Source organism: Bufo gargarizans, chromosome 7, assembly GCF_014858855.1.
Source record: "Bufo gargarizans isolate SCDJY-AF-19 chromosome 7, ASM1485885v1, whole genome shotgun sequence".
NCBI classification, from domain to species: Eukaryota; Metazoa; Chordata; class Amphibia; order Anura; family Bufonidae; genus Bufo; species Bufo gargarizans.
The window spans coordinates 176,619,055-176,641,260 of NC_058086.1; the positions used below are offsets into that span (position 1 = coordinate 176,619,055).

The 22,206-nt window shown below is 43.2% G+C and overlaps 1 protein-coding gene across 1 annotated transcript in view; it reads right to left on the bottom strand.

Annotated features, from left to right (window-relative positions):
• Nucleotides 1-22,206, bottom strand: part of DPYD (dihydropyrimidine dehydrogenase) — a 1,350,396-nt gene that overhangs the window by 272,997 nt on the left and 1,055,193 nt on the right. Inside the window, exons 17-18 of the mRNA XM_044302252.1 lie at nt 18,591-18,711; nt 9,729-9,848 (exon numbers count right to left, since the gene is read on the bottom strand). Of these exons, the coding sequence (XP_044158187.1) occupies nt 9,729-9,848; nt 18,591-18,711 (241 nt within the window). The remainder of the gene's footprint in view (nt 1-9,728; nt 9,849-18,590; nt 18,712-22,206) is intronic.

The window sequence follows — 22,206 nt, forward strand, 5'->3', positions numbered from 1 at the left end:
GAGCCGCACGGACGGTAAGTATACTGCTCCCCCGCTCCCCACTACTACTATGGCAACCAGGACTTTAATAGTAACACTGAATGCATTTTAAAGACGGATCCGTCTTCAAATGCTTTCAGTTCACTTGCGTTTTTCTGGATCCGACGTGTAATTCCGGCAAATGGAGTACACGACGGATCCGGACAACGCAAGTGTGAAAGAGCCCTAAAAATTATGAAAACTGTCCTTTAACAGTTTTCTCATTCTGGTTTTACTGATGTAATCCATCTCTAGAAAGGAACTGGACTTCACCTTGAGATTAGTTACATGCTGCCCATAGAAGTTTATGGGTGGGTGATGGGGATGACTTTGAGGAAGCAGCTGCAGGGTGAAACAGAGAGATACACAGAAATGCTGCTGCTGAGTTCACAGCTACACTGCTCGTAAATAGTGTTGATTGAGTACTGGGTGCTAGGGTGCTCTGGCCGAACACGTCAGGATGCTCTGGTGCTCTACCAAGCACCCGAATATAATTGAAGTCAATGGGAGAACCCGAGCATTAAATCAGGCACCCCCGCTCTGAAGAGGGGAGGGTGCCTGGGTTATAGGAAAAGGTCAGAAATTGATGGAAACACCAATGAAAATTGTTTGAGAAAAGCATGGGGAGGATGTCTGGATGGATCCTGGACTCCAAGGTCGCTGCTGGGAACGATGTTGTCCGAGTAGTACACCACTTTTACAAAGTGACAATAATACACACAAAACCAAAGAAAAAAAAACGTTTTTAGAAGAAAAATTGTTAGGAAAAATTCTTTCCTGTATATTTACATGTATATAAAGTGCAAGTGCTGCCAAAAATTTCAAGGAAGAGGCACCCTGATACAACTTGTATATCACATAATGGAGGGCCTCATTCACATTGTGGTACATATGTTCAGGTAGTGGGATGCCTACACTCATAAAGCCTATGCACTAAGTGAAAGGACTGCCAAAAATTACAAGGAACCGGCACTACAATACACCCTTTGTTTCACATGAAGGAAGGAATCATACACAGCCTTGAAAAATTATGATTGATGGCCTGCTGGTGACCCTCAAAAACATTTGGAGCAAGGGCCTGCTGATCTGACTATCTAAAACATTATGGGTGAGGGCCTGCTGCCGATTTGGTGACTCTAGATAACCTGGGACTGATCGCACGTCCCCTTGGCAGCGATGATCCATTCCGATGTCAGGACTATTAACTTTTGATGTTATTGTCAGTACAAACCATGGTGACTATGGGTAACGGGGAATCAGGGTTCGATTCCAGAGAGGAAGCCTGAGAAACAGCTACGGCTACCACATCCAAGCAAGGCGCCATGCGGGCAAATTACCTATTAAGTATAATAAGGTAAGGGCCTGCAGGTGAGCTGACCATGTAAAATATTTGTGTGATGTTACTGGACACATGTTGATGTAAGAGGGCCGGCAAACCTTGAAAAATAGTGGCGGCTGGGGACTGAATAACACGGGACGGACGCCGATATCAGGCTGTGAAAGGCCTCAGTGTCTACATGCCTGGATGTGGGGGCCAGTAATTTGGAAAGTTGCGCATTTAGTGCTATGGCCTGTGGGTGGGTGGCTGGATATTTGCGCTTGTGTTCAAACGCCTGGGGTAAGGACATTTGTACGCTGCGCTGGGACACGGAAGTGGATGTGGTCGCCGATGGTGCTTGCGAAGGTCCAGGTGCAGGGCGGGAGGCATTGGACAGGGGATTGGCCAGCACGTGACACAGGGGAAGAGGAGGCAGTGGTATGACCCCCAGACACAGATTGTGGACCCAGGCGTTCAGACCACCTATTATGGTGGTTTGATGCCATGTGGCGGATCATGCTGATGGTGGTGAGGTTGCTAGTGTTCACGTCCCTGCTCATTTTTGTATGGCACAGGTTGAAAATTACAATTCTTTTGTCGTCCGCAGTTTTCTCAAAAAAGCGCCAGACTGCAGAACACCTACCCCTTGGCAAGGGAGATTTCCACAAGGGTGTGCTCTGGGGGCCTGTTTGGTGTGGCCTGCTTCCCCCTTTTGCCACCCCACTGGCTCTTCCAGCCTGTTGCAGTGCAGCAGATCCCCCCCCCACCTCTATACAGCCTGTTACCGCTTCCCCACTGCAGTGCTACACTGCTTCCAGCTACTGACTGATGACTGACTGGTGCTGTAGTCGTATAAATCAGAGGTGGAAGTGATTGAGGAGGAGGAGGCGGAGGAGGAGAAGTGGGGTTTGGAGCCACTAACGTAGGTACTGATGGAAACTCTGATCAACGTAGGGCCCGCAATTGTTGGCATCGGTAGCACCTGTGCCATCCCAGGGTACAACTCACTCCTGGCCTTCACAAAATTCACCCAGTGTGCCGTCAGGGAAATGTAGTGTCCCTGGCCGAATGCACTTGTCCATATGTCCGTGGTTAAGTGGACCTTCCCAATAACTGTGCTGGTCAGGGCACGTGTGATGTTACTGGACACATGGTGGTGTAAGGCGGGCCGGCAAACCTTGAAAAATAGTGGCGGCTGGGGACTGAATAACGCGGGACGGACACCGATATCAGGCTGTGGAAGGCCTCAGTGTCTACAAACCTAAGTGGCAACATTTTCAGGGCCAGTAATTTGGAAAGTTGCGCATTTAGTGCTATGGCCTGTGGGTGGGTGGCTGGATATTTGCGCTTGTGTTCAAACGCCTGGGGTAAGGACATTTGTACGCTGCGCTGGGACACGGAAGTGGATGTGGTCGCTGATGGTGCTTGCGAAGGTCCAGGTGCAGGGCGGGAGGCATTGGACAGGGGATTGGCCAGCACGTGACACAGGGGAAGAGGAGGCTGTGGTATGACCCCCAGACACAGATTGTGGACCCAGGCGTCAGTTTTCTCAAAAAAGCGCCAGACTGCAGAACACCTACCCCTTGGCAAGGGAGATTTCCACAAGGGTGTGCTCTGGGGGCCTGTTTGGTGTGGCCCGCTTCCCCCTTTTGCCACCCCACTGCCTCTTCCAGCCTGTTGCAGTGCATCAGATCCCCCCCACCTCTATACTGCTGTCCTCACTAGGCTTTCCACCTTCCCAGGTTGGGTCAGTGACTTCATCGTCCACCACCTCCTCTTCCACTTACTGACTCTGCTCATCCTCCTGACTTGTTGACCTAAACACTACCTCAGTGATTGACAACTACTGTGTCTCATCCTCATCATCAACCTCTTGAGACAGTAATTGCCGTTGAGTTATTGGCAACTGTCTCATCATCATTTAACTCATTAAACGGTATTTGCCATTTCCCATTGTCATCTTCTTGTGATTGTGGATGCCCAAGAGTTTGGGAATCAGGGCACACGATCTGTTCCTCTTCAAGCGTGCTTGGCGAGAGGCCAAATCAAGGAATGGCGCTGAAAAGAGCTCCTCAGAATATCCAAGTGTATGATCACTTGTTTGCCCAGACTCTCCATTGTGGAAGGAAGGAGGATCAGGGTGAGGATTGGGTTGAGCAGACTCTTGGCTACTGAGACTGGGCTTGGTGCTTAAGAGACTGGAAGCATTATCTGCTGCAATCAAACCGACCACCTGGTAGCACTGGTCTGACTCTCAAAAGTGGTGTCCTGTGCCACCCTGAAAACTGGGACAAAAAGCTAGGTATCTTGGATGATTGTTTTTCTTGTGCTCTGGCAGCAGGCACAGTTTCACTGCGCCCAGGGCCACAGCCTCTGCATGTACCAAAAGCATCACAGCCACTGCCCCATGCCTTACTGCTCGCCTTCTTCATATTAAATGTTGTATATGATTGAAAGTCTGTCACACGTAAAGCAGTGTAGGATTTATAAGTGTATGCTCAAACAAATTTCAAAAGGTATTTTGGATGTGGAAACGTCACACAGGAGATATCCCGCAGAAAAGTCAATGCTGTCACCAGCGGCTAATGAAAAATTACAGGGAATGTCACAGGTATTTGGGATGAGTAAACGTTATACAGGAGAGGTACCACCAGTAATGTCACTGTCCGCAGCCTGTATGACACTGTATGTCACGGATAAATTTTTGAAGCGCACGCATTACACTGCAGATGTGGTCCTGGTAATGTCACTGTCAGAAGCGGACACCGTCTATTGAAAAAGTACACTGTATGTCACAGATATTTTTTGGATGCACACTTTACACTGGAAATGTGGCGCAGCTAATGTCACAGTCCGCAGCGGACACCGTCTACAGAAAAAGTGCTCTGGATGTCACTTATATTTTAGGGATGCGCACACTTTACACAGGAGATGTGGTGCGGATAATTTAACTGTCCGCAGCGGCCTCTTAGATGCTATTTAGAGCAGAATATATGTTGCTGCTGTTACACTTAAAAGGACTTTTCAGTCCAATAACAAAAAATCTTCCTATTACGCTCCCTACACTGTCTGTCCCTTCCTATGCACAGCTCTCCCTAACACTGAGCAATTTAGAGCAGGATGCGCTACAAACATATATTGCTGCTGTCACACACAATTATCCTTAAAAGGACTATTGGGTCTCTGAAACATTTTTCTAATAAAAAATTTCCAATAACACTCCCTACACCATCTCTCCCTTCTTTAGCACAGCTCTCCCTGACTAAGACTGAGCCGAACACGTGTCATCCGGTGCTTTATAGCACACGATGACGCGTTCCGTCAGCCAATCACTGCAATGCTAGTAGCCAACATGGCTATGGCATTACAGTGCGTGCCAGTACCTCTCTGCATGTTTATTGGCTGCATTTCAGCCAAGAAACGTGCGGGGAGGAGACTCGAGCATTGCTGTAACCTGTTCGCTCAGTAATGCTGAAAAATCATCTCCTCTCTCAAGAGAGTGAATTCGGAGTGAATTAACATTTAAGGAGGCAGAGTTATGTGGAAAATAGCTTGACAGGTGGAAAAGAAGCATTTTTCTTTAATAAGATGTATTACAAAGTTTTCTATGTACAGTACCATAGATTTATGGAAAGTTTTTTTCTTCCTTTAAATGTATGTAAAAACTCAGCTGCCAATTTTTTGATACAAGGAGAGTCTGCAAAACCCTGTACAAAGCACATACTAATACTGTACATACTCCACTGGAGTCAATTGCAGATCTTTGCAACTGTATGGGTATACAGTTGCATAAATCTAGCGCAACACATATGCTGAATGCAGTTTAATGAATGTAACCCTCAGTGTGAGCAGAGCCATAGAGTGGTGGTTGGTTGTGCATGTAACAATTTTTTTACATAAATATGGAATAAGAGGTTTTGTCCAGCTTGTGGTTGTGGTAGTCCAAATGGCTTTTTATTCAATATTCAATAAAATCCAGGTACAAAAATGCAGAGTCTACATGTTTCGGGCACAATTCAATCTCAGCCCTTACTCATGACTGTCATGAGTAAGGGCTGAGATTGAATTGTGCCCAAAACATGTAGACTCTGCATTATTGTACCTGGATTTTATTGAATATTGAATAAAAAGCCATTTGGACTACCACAACCACAAGCTGGCCAAAACCTCACTTTCCATATTTTCGTCATTGCTCCTGGTTCGGGTGAAGGAGTTGTTCTGTGCTATAACAGTGGAATCCTTGGGAGGTGAGAGCTGCTCAAATCCTTGATTGCTTCACAATATTTTTTTTACATACTTGTAAATGTAAATCACTTTTTATGCTTGTTAGTTGTTTTTTTGCTAATTACTATGAAAAAAACAAAACACCCTTAGTAAACCCATTGTGGCTCAATGTTAGTAAAGAGTTCCACATAATGTTGGAGTGGGGTACTTATTTAGGGTACAGTATCTAAAGGCTTGGTTATATTTAAAAAAAAATATTCACGTTATTTTAAAAAGAATGAAACCGAAACATGCTCATGAGTAACACTATTTTGAAGGTTATAATTTGTCATGTGCAATGACCTTATTGGCCCTCTTCCTCCCACTGTCAATGTAATGGCATGTGGAAAATGAAAATAAATACTATTTAATACCATAATCCAAGGACTTCTATCCACATCATCCATGTCCTTACAGCCTACACGGTTTCCACCTTATTGTAATGCTCTGGTTTATGTTATTTATTAAGAATATTTAAAGATTTATGACATATTTCTTAAGTAATATTTTAGATATCAATTAGTCTCTGATTATGCATTACATGGTGGGAGCTTAATTCTGTACATGTCATGATATAGTACTTTCTGACATCTGAACATCTAAGAGGGAGGGGTAACCAGAAAGGAAGGTTCTACGCTATGAATTTTCTTTTTATTGTATTCCAGTTACATAGCTTGCTCTAGTGATACAACACCTATATGGTCTATTCTTCGACATATTAGCCTTCTCTGCTGTGGCCCCAAGCTAGAGACCAATGAATCAAATTCATACTAGTAAAAAGATTCATCTTGTTCATGGAGACATTTTTGAACTTCTTTTTCCTGGAAGCGTAAGCCTTCAAGTGCCACGTTAAAGGACCATTCCTGGAATTAAAGGGATTGTCCACTATATCATTGTTCTTCCAAATGAGTTCATAAAAACACTAGAAATACTAATTTAAAGGGGTTGCCCAGGATTTGTATATTCATGACCTATCCTCAGCACGGCCACTGATCAGATATTTGAGGTGGCCTCGGCGCTCCCGTGCGAGTCTCCTTACAGCTTACCAAGCACAGCGCTGTACATTGTATAGCCAATGTACCTGGTATTGCAGCTCAACCCCATCACTTGAATAACGCTTAGCTGCACCAAGGAAATGTGACCGATGAATCTGATGTCACATGGCCTAAGAAGAGGCCTGAATGCTCATGGAGTGCCACAGCCTCTTTGTAGAGCTGATCGGCCGGAATCCTAGAAGTCAGATCCCTACTAATCTCAATTTGATAACCTATCATAAAGACTGGTCATCAGCATGTAAATCCTGGAGAACACCTTTAATGGTATTAGAAGATCCTCATTTGTATCACACTGTATCCTTGTTTATTACAGTCTTCTTTACTGACATGTCCATTAATGGCCTCCACCTCCTAACACTGCACTGAGCATGTGCTCCCCTTCCTTGCCATACATAGTGCTGGAGGCTGCTGATGGACATGCTAGTTATGCTACTTTCACACTCGCGTTTGGTGCGATCCGTCATGGATCTGCAGACGGATCCATTTAAATATTACAACCATCTACATCCGTTCAGAACGGATCCGTTTGTATTATCTTTAACATAGCCAAGACGACTTAAGCACCATTGAAAGTCAATGGAGGACGTATCCGTTTTCTATTGTGCCAGATTGTGTCATAGAAAACAGATCCGTCCCCATTGACTTATATTGTGTGTCAGATCACCACCGCGCATGCCCGGGCTGCGCTCCTCACTCACAAAATGCTGCTACGTTGAACGGCTGTTGGAGCATGCACACTCTACAGTCTCAGCGGCCATATTAGGAAGGGTTAAGAGCTGGAATATCCTGGCGCATGCGTGGACTGTCACCAGACCGCACAAGCCACCATCTTTCTCACTGGCCAAACACCAATGTACTTATAAATACAAAGACTTATATAGGAAACACTTAGAGTCCGATAATGGGGCACAAGGGACGAGAGGGATAGGTGGACGTATACTAATTAGGATGCATCCCACTCCCCAATAGGGAAAAAAAACACACAGGTGTCCCCACGTCAATGGGGCTCTGTAATAGGTCCTCCCACAGATCCTACCTGCCAAAAAAAGGCCAAAGAGGGATCTCCTCCATACATTAAAAGAACAATAAGCCTAAAAAAAAAATATTCTTAGCCCATGTAATAATAACACAACCCGGGTACATTTGGCAGATCACATAACAATTAAAGAGGACCTTTCACTAGAATAAAAAATCTAAACTAAGCATACAGACATGGGGAGCGGCGCCCAGGGATCTCCCTGCACTTACTATTATCCCTGGGCGCCGCTCCGTTCTCCCGGTATAGGCTCCGGTATCTTCATATTTTCGGCTAAACTGGGTGGAGCCTGCCGGCATCTCTTTCTCCCAGGCTGTAGCGCTGGCCAATCGTTGCGCTTAGCTCATAGCCTGAGAGAGAAAAAAAAAACTCTCAGGCTATGAGCTGAGCGCTGCGATTGGCCAGCACTACTGCCTGGGAGAAGGAGACGCTGGCAGGCTCCACCCAGTTGAGCCGAAAATATGAAGATACTAGAGCCTATACCGGGAGAATGGAGTGGCGCCCAGGGATAACAGTAAGTGCAGGGAGATCCCTGGGCGCAGCGCTCCATGTCTGTAAGCTTAGTTTAGATTTTTTTATTCTAGTGAAAGGTCCTCTTTAAGTAACACTAATGTCGCATCTGCCAGATGTTTGTGAGACATTAGTGTTACTTAATTGTTATGTGATCTGCTAAATGTACCCGGGTTGTGTTATTATTTTTTAGGCTTATTGTTCCTTTTAATGTATGGAGAAGATCCCTCTTGGGATTATTTTTGGCAGGTAGGATCAATTTTTAGGGGGGAGATAGGGTGACCAAAAAATGTTGAATCACAATTTTGGACCTGGTGATACCTGTTATGTTTATTTTTTTTATTGTTTATATATAGCTTAGCAAGAAGGTTACTATGACAGCCCTGGGAAGCTTCAGCAAGCCCCAGGCTGTCATGGTAAACATTCGGAAAGCCACAATTTCACTGTGGGAGGTAAGGGGAGCCTGATCCCTCTGCCCAACCTCACAAATGCTATTGAATGCGGCATCTGAGGAGATAAATGACCAGTTTCTGCGTCACTGCCTCCGGGTGAGTACTGTATTGTACACACTTATGGAGCAGGCCCATCGCAGCAGCCCTCTCCATACATTCCCTCAGCCACTTTGACGTACAAGCCTCTTTCACACATCAGGGAATCACAAATGTGTGCTGCTCGTGGTCTTCATGGACAGCATACGTATCCATTGACTTTACTGTTTGTAGGACTCTGGATGTGCGGTGACATCACAGAAGAACACCCTGTTTTTGTCTGTGATGATGCACTTTATAGTCTACAGGTCTGTGAAAACCAATGACACCTAATGGATGGAAACAGTTTTTGGCCCGTAGTTTCCACAGATTCTTGATACAATATGCTCTGGAAATTAATTTTCAACCTTTCAGGGTTTATAAAATATGGATGACACATGGAGACCAAAAAATGGACACACGGACTAAACATTGATCCTTCACGGTCATCTTCACGGAGGATCCACTGACCATCTTGTCATGTATGTCATCATGGACACAGATATGCGAAAGAGGCCTTAGAAAGATTTTGTATGCACTCTTTAAATCTTGATAATCTGTAACATTTATTTTTTACATCATACGTGAACAAGAAAAGTTTTAGTACAGTTTACTGTAGAACAAAATACATTCAAAACATATTGACTTGAATTTTGTTCCTGGCCAGAAAAAAATCAACTATTCTTCGGATTTTTACACTTTCTAGTCTAAGATGCAGAGTACAACAAGCACAGTATAAAAGAAGCAGCTTATGAATTGTCTCTTTCCTAGTGACCTTACTCTTGTATTATACTGCTGGGCTTTACTGTTAAGGAAAGGGCAACATCAGACTCTTCACACTCAATATGTTCCATCTGTCACAGTTATTAGAAACGCAATGACCAAGATTATGCTCAGGGAATTGTGTCCTGCAGTGAACATGTCATCTCAGTTTTTAACATGGACCCCCTGAGGCTTTAACAGCCTTTAAGGAGAGTTAGAACATAAAGGGCAACACCTACCAGACACACCACCATATGTGGTCCTGCTCTCTCTTCCAACTGCAGGCCATGGTGTTCCATCTGCTTTGAGTCCCATCAGTCCTGAGACCGTATTAGTTGCAGTAACACCATCTGCACCACCTATGAAGCAGAGCATGGTATAGTTTAACTCATTAATATCACATATGTTAAAGATATTTTTTTCTCTTTGATAATAGAAGAATATATATATATATATATATATATATATATATATACATATATATACACACAATACATATATAAAATCTGAATCTTGTTTTTTGACACTGATAAATTCTTCTTCAAGGGATATAATCATGACTACAGTGCTTTATGTGCCTTGAATTTGTATGTACATTCTAGTGATAAAGTACTTAAAGGGAATGTGTCGTCAGTAAATAGATTTTTGTTTGAGGAGCCTCTGTCAGCATGATCAACCCTATTAAATCATGTATACTGCTGATAGGGTTGATTATGCTGATGGGACCCTTCTTTTGTCTGTATGCTAAACAGCTGCAGAGATACCTGTGCTTTTATTCATATGCAAATTAGCATGTTGGAGGACTTTTTTTTCCCCGTCTAAAATAACGGATCTCGGACAGAAATGACTAAAAAGGATGCATAACTGAGCAAAACTGATTCTTAAAATACAGGATCCCTTTATTCCTTTGTTGTTTTTTTGTTCTTCTGACGGATCAGAATACCGGAAAATGAAACGGTGATGTGAACCTCCCCTAAACAGCAAAATTGGCAAATAAACACATGTAGATAGCACAATACTGCTGCCTCCCAGAGTGTGGCCAGTGGACACTTGGACCAGGGGAGGACTGGCCTTAGACCCTACAGGGAAATTTGCGGGTGGGCCGATGCAAAGGGGGCCACCGGAGCCCTCCTGACAGTTGCCGGCTGGGTACATATTGATCTGATGCTCTCAGCATTAATTAATGCCAGGAGGATCAGGTACTTATGCACCTGGCCAAAGGCTGCAAGTGCCTTCATGAACTCAACTGGATCACCATCCTGAGGACAGTGATACTGTTGAATACTGTGATGAAGGCGGCAGTATTTGTGCAGCCTTGTAGTATTTGCTTCTGTTGAGGCAGTATTTTGTGCTGCCCTGTGGTATTTGGTTCAGCTGGGGTGGTATTTTGTGCTGCACTACAGTATTGCAGACCATGCCTACTTTTTCTGCCTTGCCTTCTGTCAGTTTAGACCCACCTACAACATGCGGCCACTTGTAGGCTTTACGTTCCCAGTCGGCCCATGCCTTAGACTATGAGTAATGTGCTGTCCAAATGTATTTCTTTACTGGTTTTCTGGTGTGTGATTTGTGTCATACTGGAAAGCTTCATAGGATTGTACAAGCATCACAATACAAAACCTGCCTGTAGATTTTTTAAATTGTGGTATACAGTTGTAGTCCCTGAGCATAGTGATTACCCAGGTTAGTAACATAGTAACATAGTATATAAGGCCGAAAAAAGACATTTGTCCATCCAGTTCAGCCCGTCATCCTGCAAGTTTATCCAAAGGAAGGCAAAAAAATTAATAAATTGTGAGGTAGAAGCCAATTTTCCCCACTTAAGGGGCAAAAAATTCCCTCCCGACTCCATTCAGGCAATCATAATAACTCCCTGGATCAACGACTCACAACATGCTGCATTTTTAAGTGCATTATCAATGAAGTCTGACAATTAATTGAATATAACTATGAATTAACACATGTGGAATTATATACATAACAAAAAAGTGTGAAACAACTGAAAATATGTCATATTCTAGGTTCTTCAAAGTAGCCACCTTTTGCTTTGATTACTGCTTTGCACACTCTTGGCATTCTCTTGATGAGCTTCAAGAGGTAGTCACCTGAAATTGTCTTCCAACAGTCTTGAAGGAGTTCCCAGAGATGCTTAGCACTTGTTGGCCCTTTTGCCTTCACTCTGCGGTCCAGCTCACCCCAAACCATCTCGATTGGGTTCAGGTCCGGTGACTGTGGAGGCCAGGTCATCTGGCGCAGCACCCCATCACTCTCCTTCATGGTCAAATAGCCCTTAAACAGCCTAGAGGTGTGTTTGGGGTTATTGTCCTGTTGAAAAATAAATGATGGTCGAACTAAACGCAAACCGGATGGAATAGCATGCCGCTGCAAGATGCTGTGGTAGCCATGCTGGTTCAGTATGCCTTTAATTTTGAATAAATTCCCAACAGTGTCACCAGCAAAGCACCCCCACACCATCACACCTCCTCCTCCATGCTTCACGGCGGGAACCTGGCATGTAGAGTCCATCCGTTCACCTTTACTGCGTCGCACAAAGACACGGTGGTTGGAACCAAAGATCTCAAATTTTTAGTCATCAGACCAAAGCACAGATTTCCACTGGTCTAATGTCCATTCCTTGTGTTCTTTAGCCCAAACAAGTCTCTTCTGCTTGTTGCCTGTCCTTAGCAGTGGTTTCCTAGCAGATATTCTACCATGAAGGCCTGATTCACACAGTCTCCTCTTAACAGTTGTTCTAGAGATGTGTCTGCTGCTAGAACTCTGTGTGGCATTGACCTGGTCTCTAATCTGAGCTGCTGTTAACCTGCGATTTCTGAGGCTGGTGACTCGGATGAACTTATCCTCCGCAGCAGAGGTGACTCTTGGTCTTCCTTTCCTGGGGCGGTCTGCATGTGAGCCAGTTTCTTTGTAGCGCTTGATGATTTTTGTGACTGCACTTGGGGACACTTTCAAAGTTTTCCCGATTTTTTCGGATTGACTGACCTTCATTTATTAAAGTAATGATGGCCACTCATTTTTCTTTACTTAGCTGCATTTTTCTTGCCATAATACAAATTCTAACAGTCTATTCAGTAGGACTATCAGCTGTGTATCCACCTGACTTCTCCACAACGCAACTGATGGTCCCAACCCCATTTATAAGGCAAGAAATCCCACTTATTAAACCTGACAGGGCACACCTGTGAAGTGAAAACCATTTCAGGTGACTACCTCTTGAAGCTCATCAAGAGAATGCCAAGAGTGTGCAAAGCAGTAATCAAAGCAAAAGGTGGCTACTTTGAAGAACCTAGAATATGACATATTTTCAGTTGTTTCACACGTTTTTGTTATGTATATAATTCCACATGTGTTAATTCATAATTTTGATGCCTTCAGTGTGAATCTACAATTTTCATAGTCATGAAAATAAAGAAAACTCTTTGAATGAGAAGGTGTGTCCAAACTTTTGGTCTGTACTGTACATGCAACTAGTAATAAGTATTATTAAACTAATCGGCACTGATATTAATATACATAATTCATGTTTACATACAGGCCCCCTAACCTGCATGCCAGATGTGTTGGAACATGGCCACTGATGGAGGATTCTGTTCATCGGCCTCCATTCATTTACACTGGGCATGGACTGTGCATGTGCTAGTCAGCCTGTCAGTTCCTAGTACGTGAATAGAGGCCACCGATGGATGTAATCCTCCATCATCAGCCATATTCCTAGCATTTCGCCGGCACGCAGGTCGGTGGACCTGCCTGTAAACATCAATTATTCATATTAAACCATTGGACATCAGTGCTGATAGTTTAATAATACTTCTGACTAGTGATGAGTGAAGTACTAGAAAATTTGATTCGTCTGCTTCACTTTGTGACTAATTACTTTGTCATAAAAGAGCATTTCTTTGTAGGTAGTGGGTGCAATGACAGGGAATGGTGATTGTGCCACTCAATCGTACAATCGTCATTGTAACCAGCAGATGCCACGTTCTAACATTAATATTAAAGTGTAAAATAAAAAAATAAAAATCATACTTACATCATCCATTTGATCGTGAAGAGCCGACCGCCGCCATCTTGATTAAAGACATCACGTCGGCTGATGTGGTAACATCATATTTCATGCAGGATCTTCAATAAAGATGGTGGCGGCTGTCTCTTCAAGCTGAAACTGATGAGGTACTGTAATTATAAAAATAATAATTCCACAATTTCAGGGAAATCGATTTGTTAGCACGAAGCACGAGGAAATTTGGCTTCACAGCAAATCAAATTTTCCCTGTAATTTGAATAGAAGTCCAGTTCATGGACTTCGATTCACTCAACAATACTTATTACAATTAGAGATGAGTGAATCGAAGCTGACAAAGTGTATTTCATTTAGAATTTCAGGAAAAATTTAATTTGCAATGAATGTGAATTTCCTCGCGCTTTGTGGTAACAAATCGCATTTTTCCTAAAATGGCAGCTACACGTGTGAGGACAGAGGACATGGGACAAAGAACTCTGGAAGGCGCTAGGGACAGCTATTGGAAAAACTATTGTGGAAAAAAAAGACAGTAAAAACTATTTATAAGTGCAGGGATAGGATAGGGAGGAATCATTTCATAGCATCGTAGTGCAGGGCGAGACGTCAGAAGGCGCTAGGCACATTGATAGGAAAGTGATTTGCAAGTGCAGGAAATGATTATTTGGTAATCCAAATAGTCATTAGACAGCTCTTTCATTCCAGCTTTTTGTTATTGGGCTGCAAGTCTTATGTTAAAAAGCCTTTAGTGGCTTATATCTTAGTATCTTATTCATTACAACAAGAAAAATATATACGCATTTCACTTCTGCAGTTATTTCTGGTGAAAGCGTATAGGGGCGTATTTCAGTAAAAAAATAAAAATATATTCTCAGTGCATTTCTGCAGTTAATTCTGGTGAAAGCGTATAGTGGCCAGTCCAACAAGAAAAATATATGCTCAGTTCACTTCTGCAGTTATTTCTGTTCAAAGCGTATAGGGGCGTATTACAGTGAAAAAAAAAAGATAAATATATACGCATTTTACTGGTGCACATATCTGTGTCAAAAGCGTTCAGTGGCCTATTTCAGTACAGAAAGAAAAATATATATGCACTTTAGTGGTGCATTTATTTCTGCTGAAAACATACTGGCCTATTTTAGTACAAAAAGAAAAATATATTCTCAGTTCACGTCGGCGGTTATATGCTTCGTGTCATTGATCAAGCCGTCGAGGAGCAGGGGCTGGAAGCTGAGGAAGTCGCAATGCTAAATAAAATCCTAGGGGGGCTACTCCATCTGACACAAGTCAGCAGGAGTCTAAAGAGGAGTCAGATGAGGATGGTGCCTAGGGGGAGGAGAAGGAGGAGCAAGAAGAGCAGGCTTTAAACTTTTCAGGGATCCCTGGTGTTGTCAGTGGATGGGGGAAGGAGACCAAGGACAACATTCTCCTGGGCGTTGATCAGGAGCCAGGGCGCTTCACTACTTCCAATTTAGTGCAAATGGGGGCCTTCATGCTCCAGTGTTTGAAGAGGGACCCCCGTATAAAAAGCATAAAGGGCAAGGACCAGTCCTGGGTGGTAACGTACTTAGACCCCCGGTACAAACACAAAATGGCGGACATGTTACCAGCATCGCAGTGGTCTGTCAGAATGCAGCATTTCCAGGCCTTGCTGCGAGAGATGCTGCATACTTCTGTTGCGGGTGCGGGTACCAATCATACCGCTCCTGCAAGAAGAGGGCAGTTTGAAGATGTGTTGGTCACTTTGGATATGAGATCATTCTTGCAGACAATCCATCGACAGCCGCCCTCTGTATCCTGTCTCGGGGAACGCCTAGACTGACAGGTGTCCGACTACATCGGGTTAACGTCCGATGTGAACGCTCTGAGAAGCGAGGAACCCCTGGACTACTGGGTGTGCAGGCTTGACCTGTGGCCAGAGCTGGCACAATTTGCCATGGTACTCTTGGCATTTCCCCTCTTCGAGTGTCCTGTCCGAAAGGACGTTCAGCGCAGCAGGGGGGATCGTCACCAATAAGCGCACTCGCCTAGCTCACAACAGTGTGGACGACCTCAAATTTCTAAAAATGAATGAGACATGGATCTCTGAGGAATTCAACACCTGTGACAACCACGTTTAATTGAATTTCCTCATGCCAGCCCACACATATTCACCACCACCCAGAAAAAAGAATGGTCCCTGTCTTATGTAAATACATAAAAGGCATAAAATGCCTTTTCTGTCTGGTGAATGCCAAATTTTTGGGGCCTCTACTCCACTGGCCTGCAGTAAAATTGGTATCCAATGACCGTCTAATATACCTCCAGCCACATAATCACTTGATCTTTTCTGTACGGTGAATGCCTAATTGTTGGGGCCTTGAAGGAATTCAATTCCTGTGACGACCATGTGTTATCTAATTTTGCTTATTATCATTTGGGGTTTATTCAGGAGGGGGGATTTTGTTAGCCATGTTTTTAATCCAATTTAATATTTTTAATTCTTTTAAACATATGTATTTGACATGTATTTGTACTGGCCTGCAGTAAAATTTATATCCATTAACAGCCTAATACACCTCCAGCCACATAATCACTTAATCTTTTCTGTACAGTGAATGCCTAATGTTTGGGCCCTGTACTCCAGTGGGCTACAGTAAAATTGTTATTCAGTGACCGCATAATGTACCTCGAGCCACATATTCACAATTTATTTTATGTCAGGTGAATGCCAAATTTTTAGGGCCCGTACTCCTGTGGCCTAAAATAAAAACTGTCTAGGCTCCAGCAGGGCACATTTTTTTGAATTTCCCTTTAGGACGCATAAAAATGGCCCATGATTAAAATACCAATTTTTTGTGGGAATTTTTGTCATTGATCCCCCTCTAGTATGTCTCTGTCCATGTTGTGGGACTATTTGTGCCCTTCTAGTAAGTATTTGGTGTCTGCAAATATGACCTGAAGGTTTTTCAGGTTCGCCTGCCATTAAAGTGAATGGGGCCCGCCTCGAACTCGCGGTTTGCGAACATTTGATCACGTTCTCTCGATCGCGTTTGCTAATCGTCCCGGCCGATGTTCATCCATTACTAGCCACCACCTCCAAACTCGGTCATTGTGCCACTCGGTGGCCTCCTCATACTGCCTCCACCTCCAGACTCTGTCATTGTGCCACTTTGTGGCCTCCTCATACTGCTGCCAATTCCACATTCTGTCATTGTGCCACTCGGTGGCCACCTCATACTTCTACCAACTCCAGTCATTGTGTCACTCTGTGGCCTTCTCCTGATGCTGCTAACTCCAGACTGTGTCATTGTGCCACTCAGTGGCCTCCTGTCACCGCCGGCCCTGGGAGAGATCTTAGAAGTTCAAATAGACGGAAGACTCAGGAGTCTATTTGACAAATCTCTTGTTTTCATTGTTGCTGACAGGTTTCCACCCCTTCGCAGATGCTGCTCATTATCAGTCAGATGGCTCTTTATATGTTCTGCCTCTCACTTGTTTCTTTGCGGCTGATAGAACTTCTGTGGAGTGCTCTGCTTGTGTGGTGGTTCTCCTGTTCCAGTTATATCTCAAGCTAAGTCCATTCCCTTTTCTTGGTGTGTCTGTCCTGACTAGGCCTCAGGGAGACACTAGATCCTTCAGTTTGGAAGGAGTCTGTTGCCTCTTTCCCTGTTTCCTAAGCTGAGGGTTTGGTGCAGTGTTTTAGCAGTCTCAGGTTTCTGTGCATGTGTATTTCTACCATTGAGATTTGCACATGTTGTTAGCAGCTTAGGGAGAGTATCAGGGAATGCTAGGAGGTGATCTCTTTATTTCCTAGGTTTGGGGCCTAGTCTGTCGTTGTTTAGTTGTGGTTCCCTTTGGTTGTCTTTCCTTCCCCGTACTTCTAGTGACACCTCCTCATACTGCTTCCACCTCCAGACCTTGTCATTGGGCCACTCTGTGGTCTTCTCATGCTGCTTCCACCTCACCACTATGTCGTAGGGCCACTCTGTGGACTTCTCATGCTGTTCCCACCCTCCCCACTTCATGACTGGTCCACTATTTTGGCTTTTGGCCTGGCTGACATCATCATTTATTTGACTTTTTTTCTGATCTGTTCGAAGGAAGGAAAAATAAGATGGTCAACTGATCCTGTGTGTGTAGCAGCTGTAGTGCCTGTAGGTCCTATCAGATTTGGCTTATGATTTGGTAGCTAAGAGCAGGAGTGCGTACAAAACACAGAAGACATGCAAATATTCCATTCACGTGTCATCTCTGTTTTAGATCCACTCCTGTTTTTTTTGGGCATTAGCAATACTGATGGATTATTGAGCAAATGCTGAGCGAATGAAGGTGTATGCTCTACAGACAGGATCCATTTTTTGTTTGTTATTGTTCTGACAGATTAGAGGAAGGGCAAAATAATCAGTGACGTCAACAAAAAATTACTACTGACAATGTTTCCCCTCTGTCAGGGGGGCTCTACTTGTATACGCGTTTAATAGAACAGGTTCTGTAGACATCTATGTGGAATCAGTTGGCGAAGGTATAAAAGAAGTGCGCTTCTTCTTGGCGCTAACATCGACCTGTAAGGCTGAGTTCATACTTGAATTATTTGGTCAGTTTTGGCCCTGTGACTGCCCAAATAATTGAAGTGTGCAGTGATTCTAAGAGCGACGCCTGTCATCTGCATGTCATACGGACTCACAGTATTATTTCACTACCAAAGCAGACTCTCTATGCGTGTCACTGCAAGACACAGTGTTCTACACCACTATAAAGGCTCTCAGCAGCTAGGAAATAGCAATTTTTAACGTAATTCGCTGCGAATATATTCGGATCTAATCAAAATTTTCCTGCTAAATTTGGCTAACTAGCCAATCAAATTTTTAAAAAATTTGCTTTATCTCTAATTACAATGTGTTGCCAACACATCTGCAGCTAGTAATGTAAACTGGCCCTTTAATACTATTACTTTTGTAAAATCTTAATACCAAATTTTTGCAATTACATAGCAGGTATCAATCATATAAATTATCAAATCAGACAGTCTTTGAACACGATATTTCACATAGCCACCAACACAGTATCAGAATTTTTTTGTTACCTTCATGTGCAGCCATTGCAATCTGCACAACATCTGTGACGTTCGGGGTCAACTTGGCAAAGAATGGAATTTTGACAGCTTGTCTTACCCAGCGGCAGATGTTGCGCACCAGTTCTGGATCCTGTTCAAATAGGTCAGATATGGAAAAGAAAAATTAGTAATTTGTCTAATCTAATGAAAACATGGAGCAATGAAGGAAAAAGAAAATCATTAAAAGAGCTATTCTTGTAAACCAGTTAAATCAATAATTTAACTGTACCCATTGAAACAAACAGCGCAGATGCATTGTATGCTTGTAATGTAATATAGTTCTTAAGAAATATCTAAATGAATACAAATGTAATTAACACAGGAGGAATAAATCAGGCTACACTGAACAGTAAAAGGCCAAGATTTACAGAAAATTATTTGTTAATGAGTTATTTGTCGATGTGGATGGTAAAATGCCTTATACTGAACTGTAATCTTAAAGGAATTGTCCCGATTTTAAAGACTGATGAACTATCCTCAGGATAGGCTATCAATATCTGATCGGTGGGGATCTGACTCCCTGCACCTCTGCTGATCAGATGTTTCAGAGTAGAGCCAACACCAGATGTTGGCACCATAACTACACAGCTCCATCCATTGGTAACTGCACTTCGATGGGAGCAGGACTGCAGTAACCACCTCCGTCCACTACATAATGGATGGAGCTGTGTAGTTACATACATAGTTACAAGGTTAATACGGTTGAAAAAAGACATAAGTCCATCGAGTTCAACCAAGGGACAGGGATAGGTGGGTATTCGAATCCCAGAAGGTATTGCGACTTAGATTTCTACACGTTCATAAGCATTAATGTTGTTTACTTTTACGAATTCATCTAAACCCTTTTTAAAGCTGTGCACTGTTCCTGCTGTGACCACGTCCTATTCCTCAGCTTCACAGTTCTTACAGTATAGAAGCTTTGACGCTTCCGGAGACTGAACTTTTTCCTCTCCAATCAGAGGCAGTGCCCCCTTGTCTTTTGAGCACATTTTACATTAAACAGTTTTTCACCGTACTTTTTGTATGGCCCATTTATATATTTGTATAGGTCAGACATGCTCAATCTGCAGCCCTCCAGCTGTTGTAAAACTACAACTCCCACAATGCCTTTCTGCAGGCTGATAGCTGAAGGCTGTTCGGGCATGCTGAGAGTTGTAGTTTTGCAACAGCTGGAGGGCCGCAGGTTTTGCATGCCTGGTATAGGTTAATCATGACCCCCCTTAGACATCTCTTATCAAGACTGAAACAATTCAATTCTTTTAATCTTTCTTCATAACTAAGACACTCCATGCCCTTGTCAGTTTAGTCACTCTCCTCTGTACTTTTTCCAGCTGTAGTGCGTCCTTTCTTTGAACTGGTGCCTAGAACTGAACTGCCTATTCCAGATGAGGCCGCACCAACGCTTTGTAAAGTGGTAGTATTACATCCCTGCCCCGCGAGTCCATGCCTCGTTTAATGCATGACAATATCCTGGCGGCCTTAGAAGCAGCTGATTGACATTGTATGCTGTAATTTATTCTACCATCCACAAGGACACCTAAATCTTTCTCTATAAGTGACTCCCCCAGTGCTACATCACCTAGGCCATATGAAGTACAGAGATTATTACTACCAAGATGCATAACTTTACATTTGTCCACATTGAACCTCATTTGCCAAGTTGATGCCCAATCACTCAGAGTGTTCAAGTCAGCTTGTAGTACTATACAGTTCTACACAGCTTAGTATCATCTGCAAAAATAGAAATGGTGCTATTAATCTCGTCCTCAATATCATTAATAAATAAATTAAATAATAAAGGGCCCAGCACTGAACCTTGGGGTACACCACTTATAACCTGGGACCATTCTGAATAGGAATCATTGACCACAACTCTCTGGACACGGTCCTTCAGCCAGTTTTCAATCCAATTACAAACTATACAGGTGAAACTCGAAAAATTTGAATATTGTGCAAAAGTTCATTTATTTCAGTAATGCAACTTAAAAGGAGTTGTATTAATGCAACTTAAAATTTGAATATTGTGAAAAGGTTAAATGCTCTAGTCTCACTCTCGTCAGCTAATTATTCCATACCCCCCTGAGCAAAGGGTACCTGAGATTGTGACTTTGGGGTTTTCATAAGCTGTAAGCCATAATCATCCAAATTATAACAAATAAAGACTTGAAATATCTTGCTTTGCATGTAAATGAGTCTTTCTCATATATTATGGGGGAGTTCAAGTGCCCAAATATAGACTGGAAAACTGAAACCTGTACATCTCATAAAGGAAACAGGTTCTTGGCAATAAGTAACTGGCACAGTAATAGAAAACAGAGGGTGGTTACACACTCAGATTGGGTCACTGTCACTAGTGGAGTACCTCAGGGATCAGAATTGGGCCCTATCCTCTTCAATATATTTATTAATGATCTTGTGGAAGGCTTTCACATTAAAATATCATTTTTTGCAGATGACACTAAACTGTGTAAAGTAATTGACACGGAAGAGGACAGTATACTGCTACAGAGGGATCTGGATAGATTAGAGGCTTGGGCAGATAAGTGGCGTATGAGGTTTAACACTGACAAATGTAAGATTATGCACATGGGAAGGAATAATGCAAGTCACCCGTACATACTGAATGTAAAACACTGTGTTACACTGACATGGAAAAGGACCTAAGAATTTTGGTGAACAATAAACTAAGGCTACATTCACACTCGCGTTTTGTCATGGACGGATCCGTTCAGATAATACAACCGTCTGCATCCGTTCAGAACAAATCTGTCTGTATTGTCTTAAACATAGCCAAGACGGATCCGTCTTGAACACCATTGAAGGTCAATGGAGGACGGATCAATTTTCTATTGTGCCAGATTGTGTCAGTGAAAACGGATCCATCCCCATTGACTTACATTGTGTGCCAGGACGGATCCGTTTGGCTAAGTTTCAACAGACGGACACCAAAACGATTAAAGCAGCGTTTTGGTGTTTGTCTCCAAAGTGGAATGGAGACTGAACTGATGCAAACTGATGCAAACTGATGCATTCTGAGCGGATCCTTTTCAATTCAGAATGCATTAGAATGCAAACTTATCAGTTTTGGACCGCTTGTGAGAGCCCTGAACGGATCTCACAAACGGAAAGCCAAAACGCAAGTGTGAAAGTAGACTTAGCTGTAAAAGCCAGTGTCAGGCAGCAGCTGCCAAGGCCAATAAGATAATGGGTTGTATCAAAAGTGGAATAGATGCCCGTGATGAGAACATAGTCCTACCACTTTACAAATCACTAGTCAGACCACACATGGAGTACTGTGTACAGTTCTGGGCTCCAGTGAACAAAGCAGACATAGCAGAGCTGGAGAGGGTTCAGAGGAGGGCAACTAAAGTAATAACTGGAATGGGGCAACTACAGTACCCTGAAAGATTATCAAAACTAGGGTTATTCACTTTAGAAAAAAGACGACTGAGAGGAGATCGAATTACTATGTATAAATATATCAGGGGTCAGTACAGAGATCTCTCCCATCAGCTATTTATCCCCAGGACTGTGACTGTGATGAGGGGACATCCTCTGCGTCTGGAGGAAAGAAGGTTTGTACACA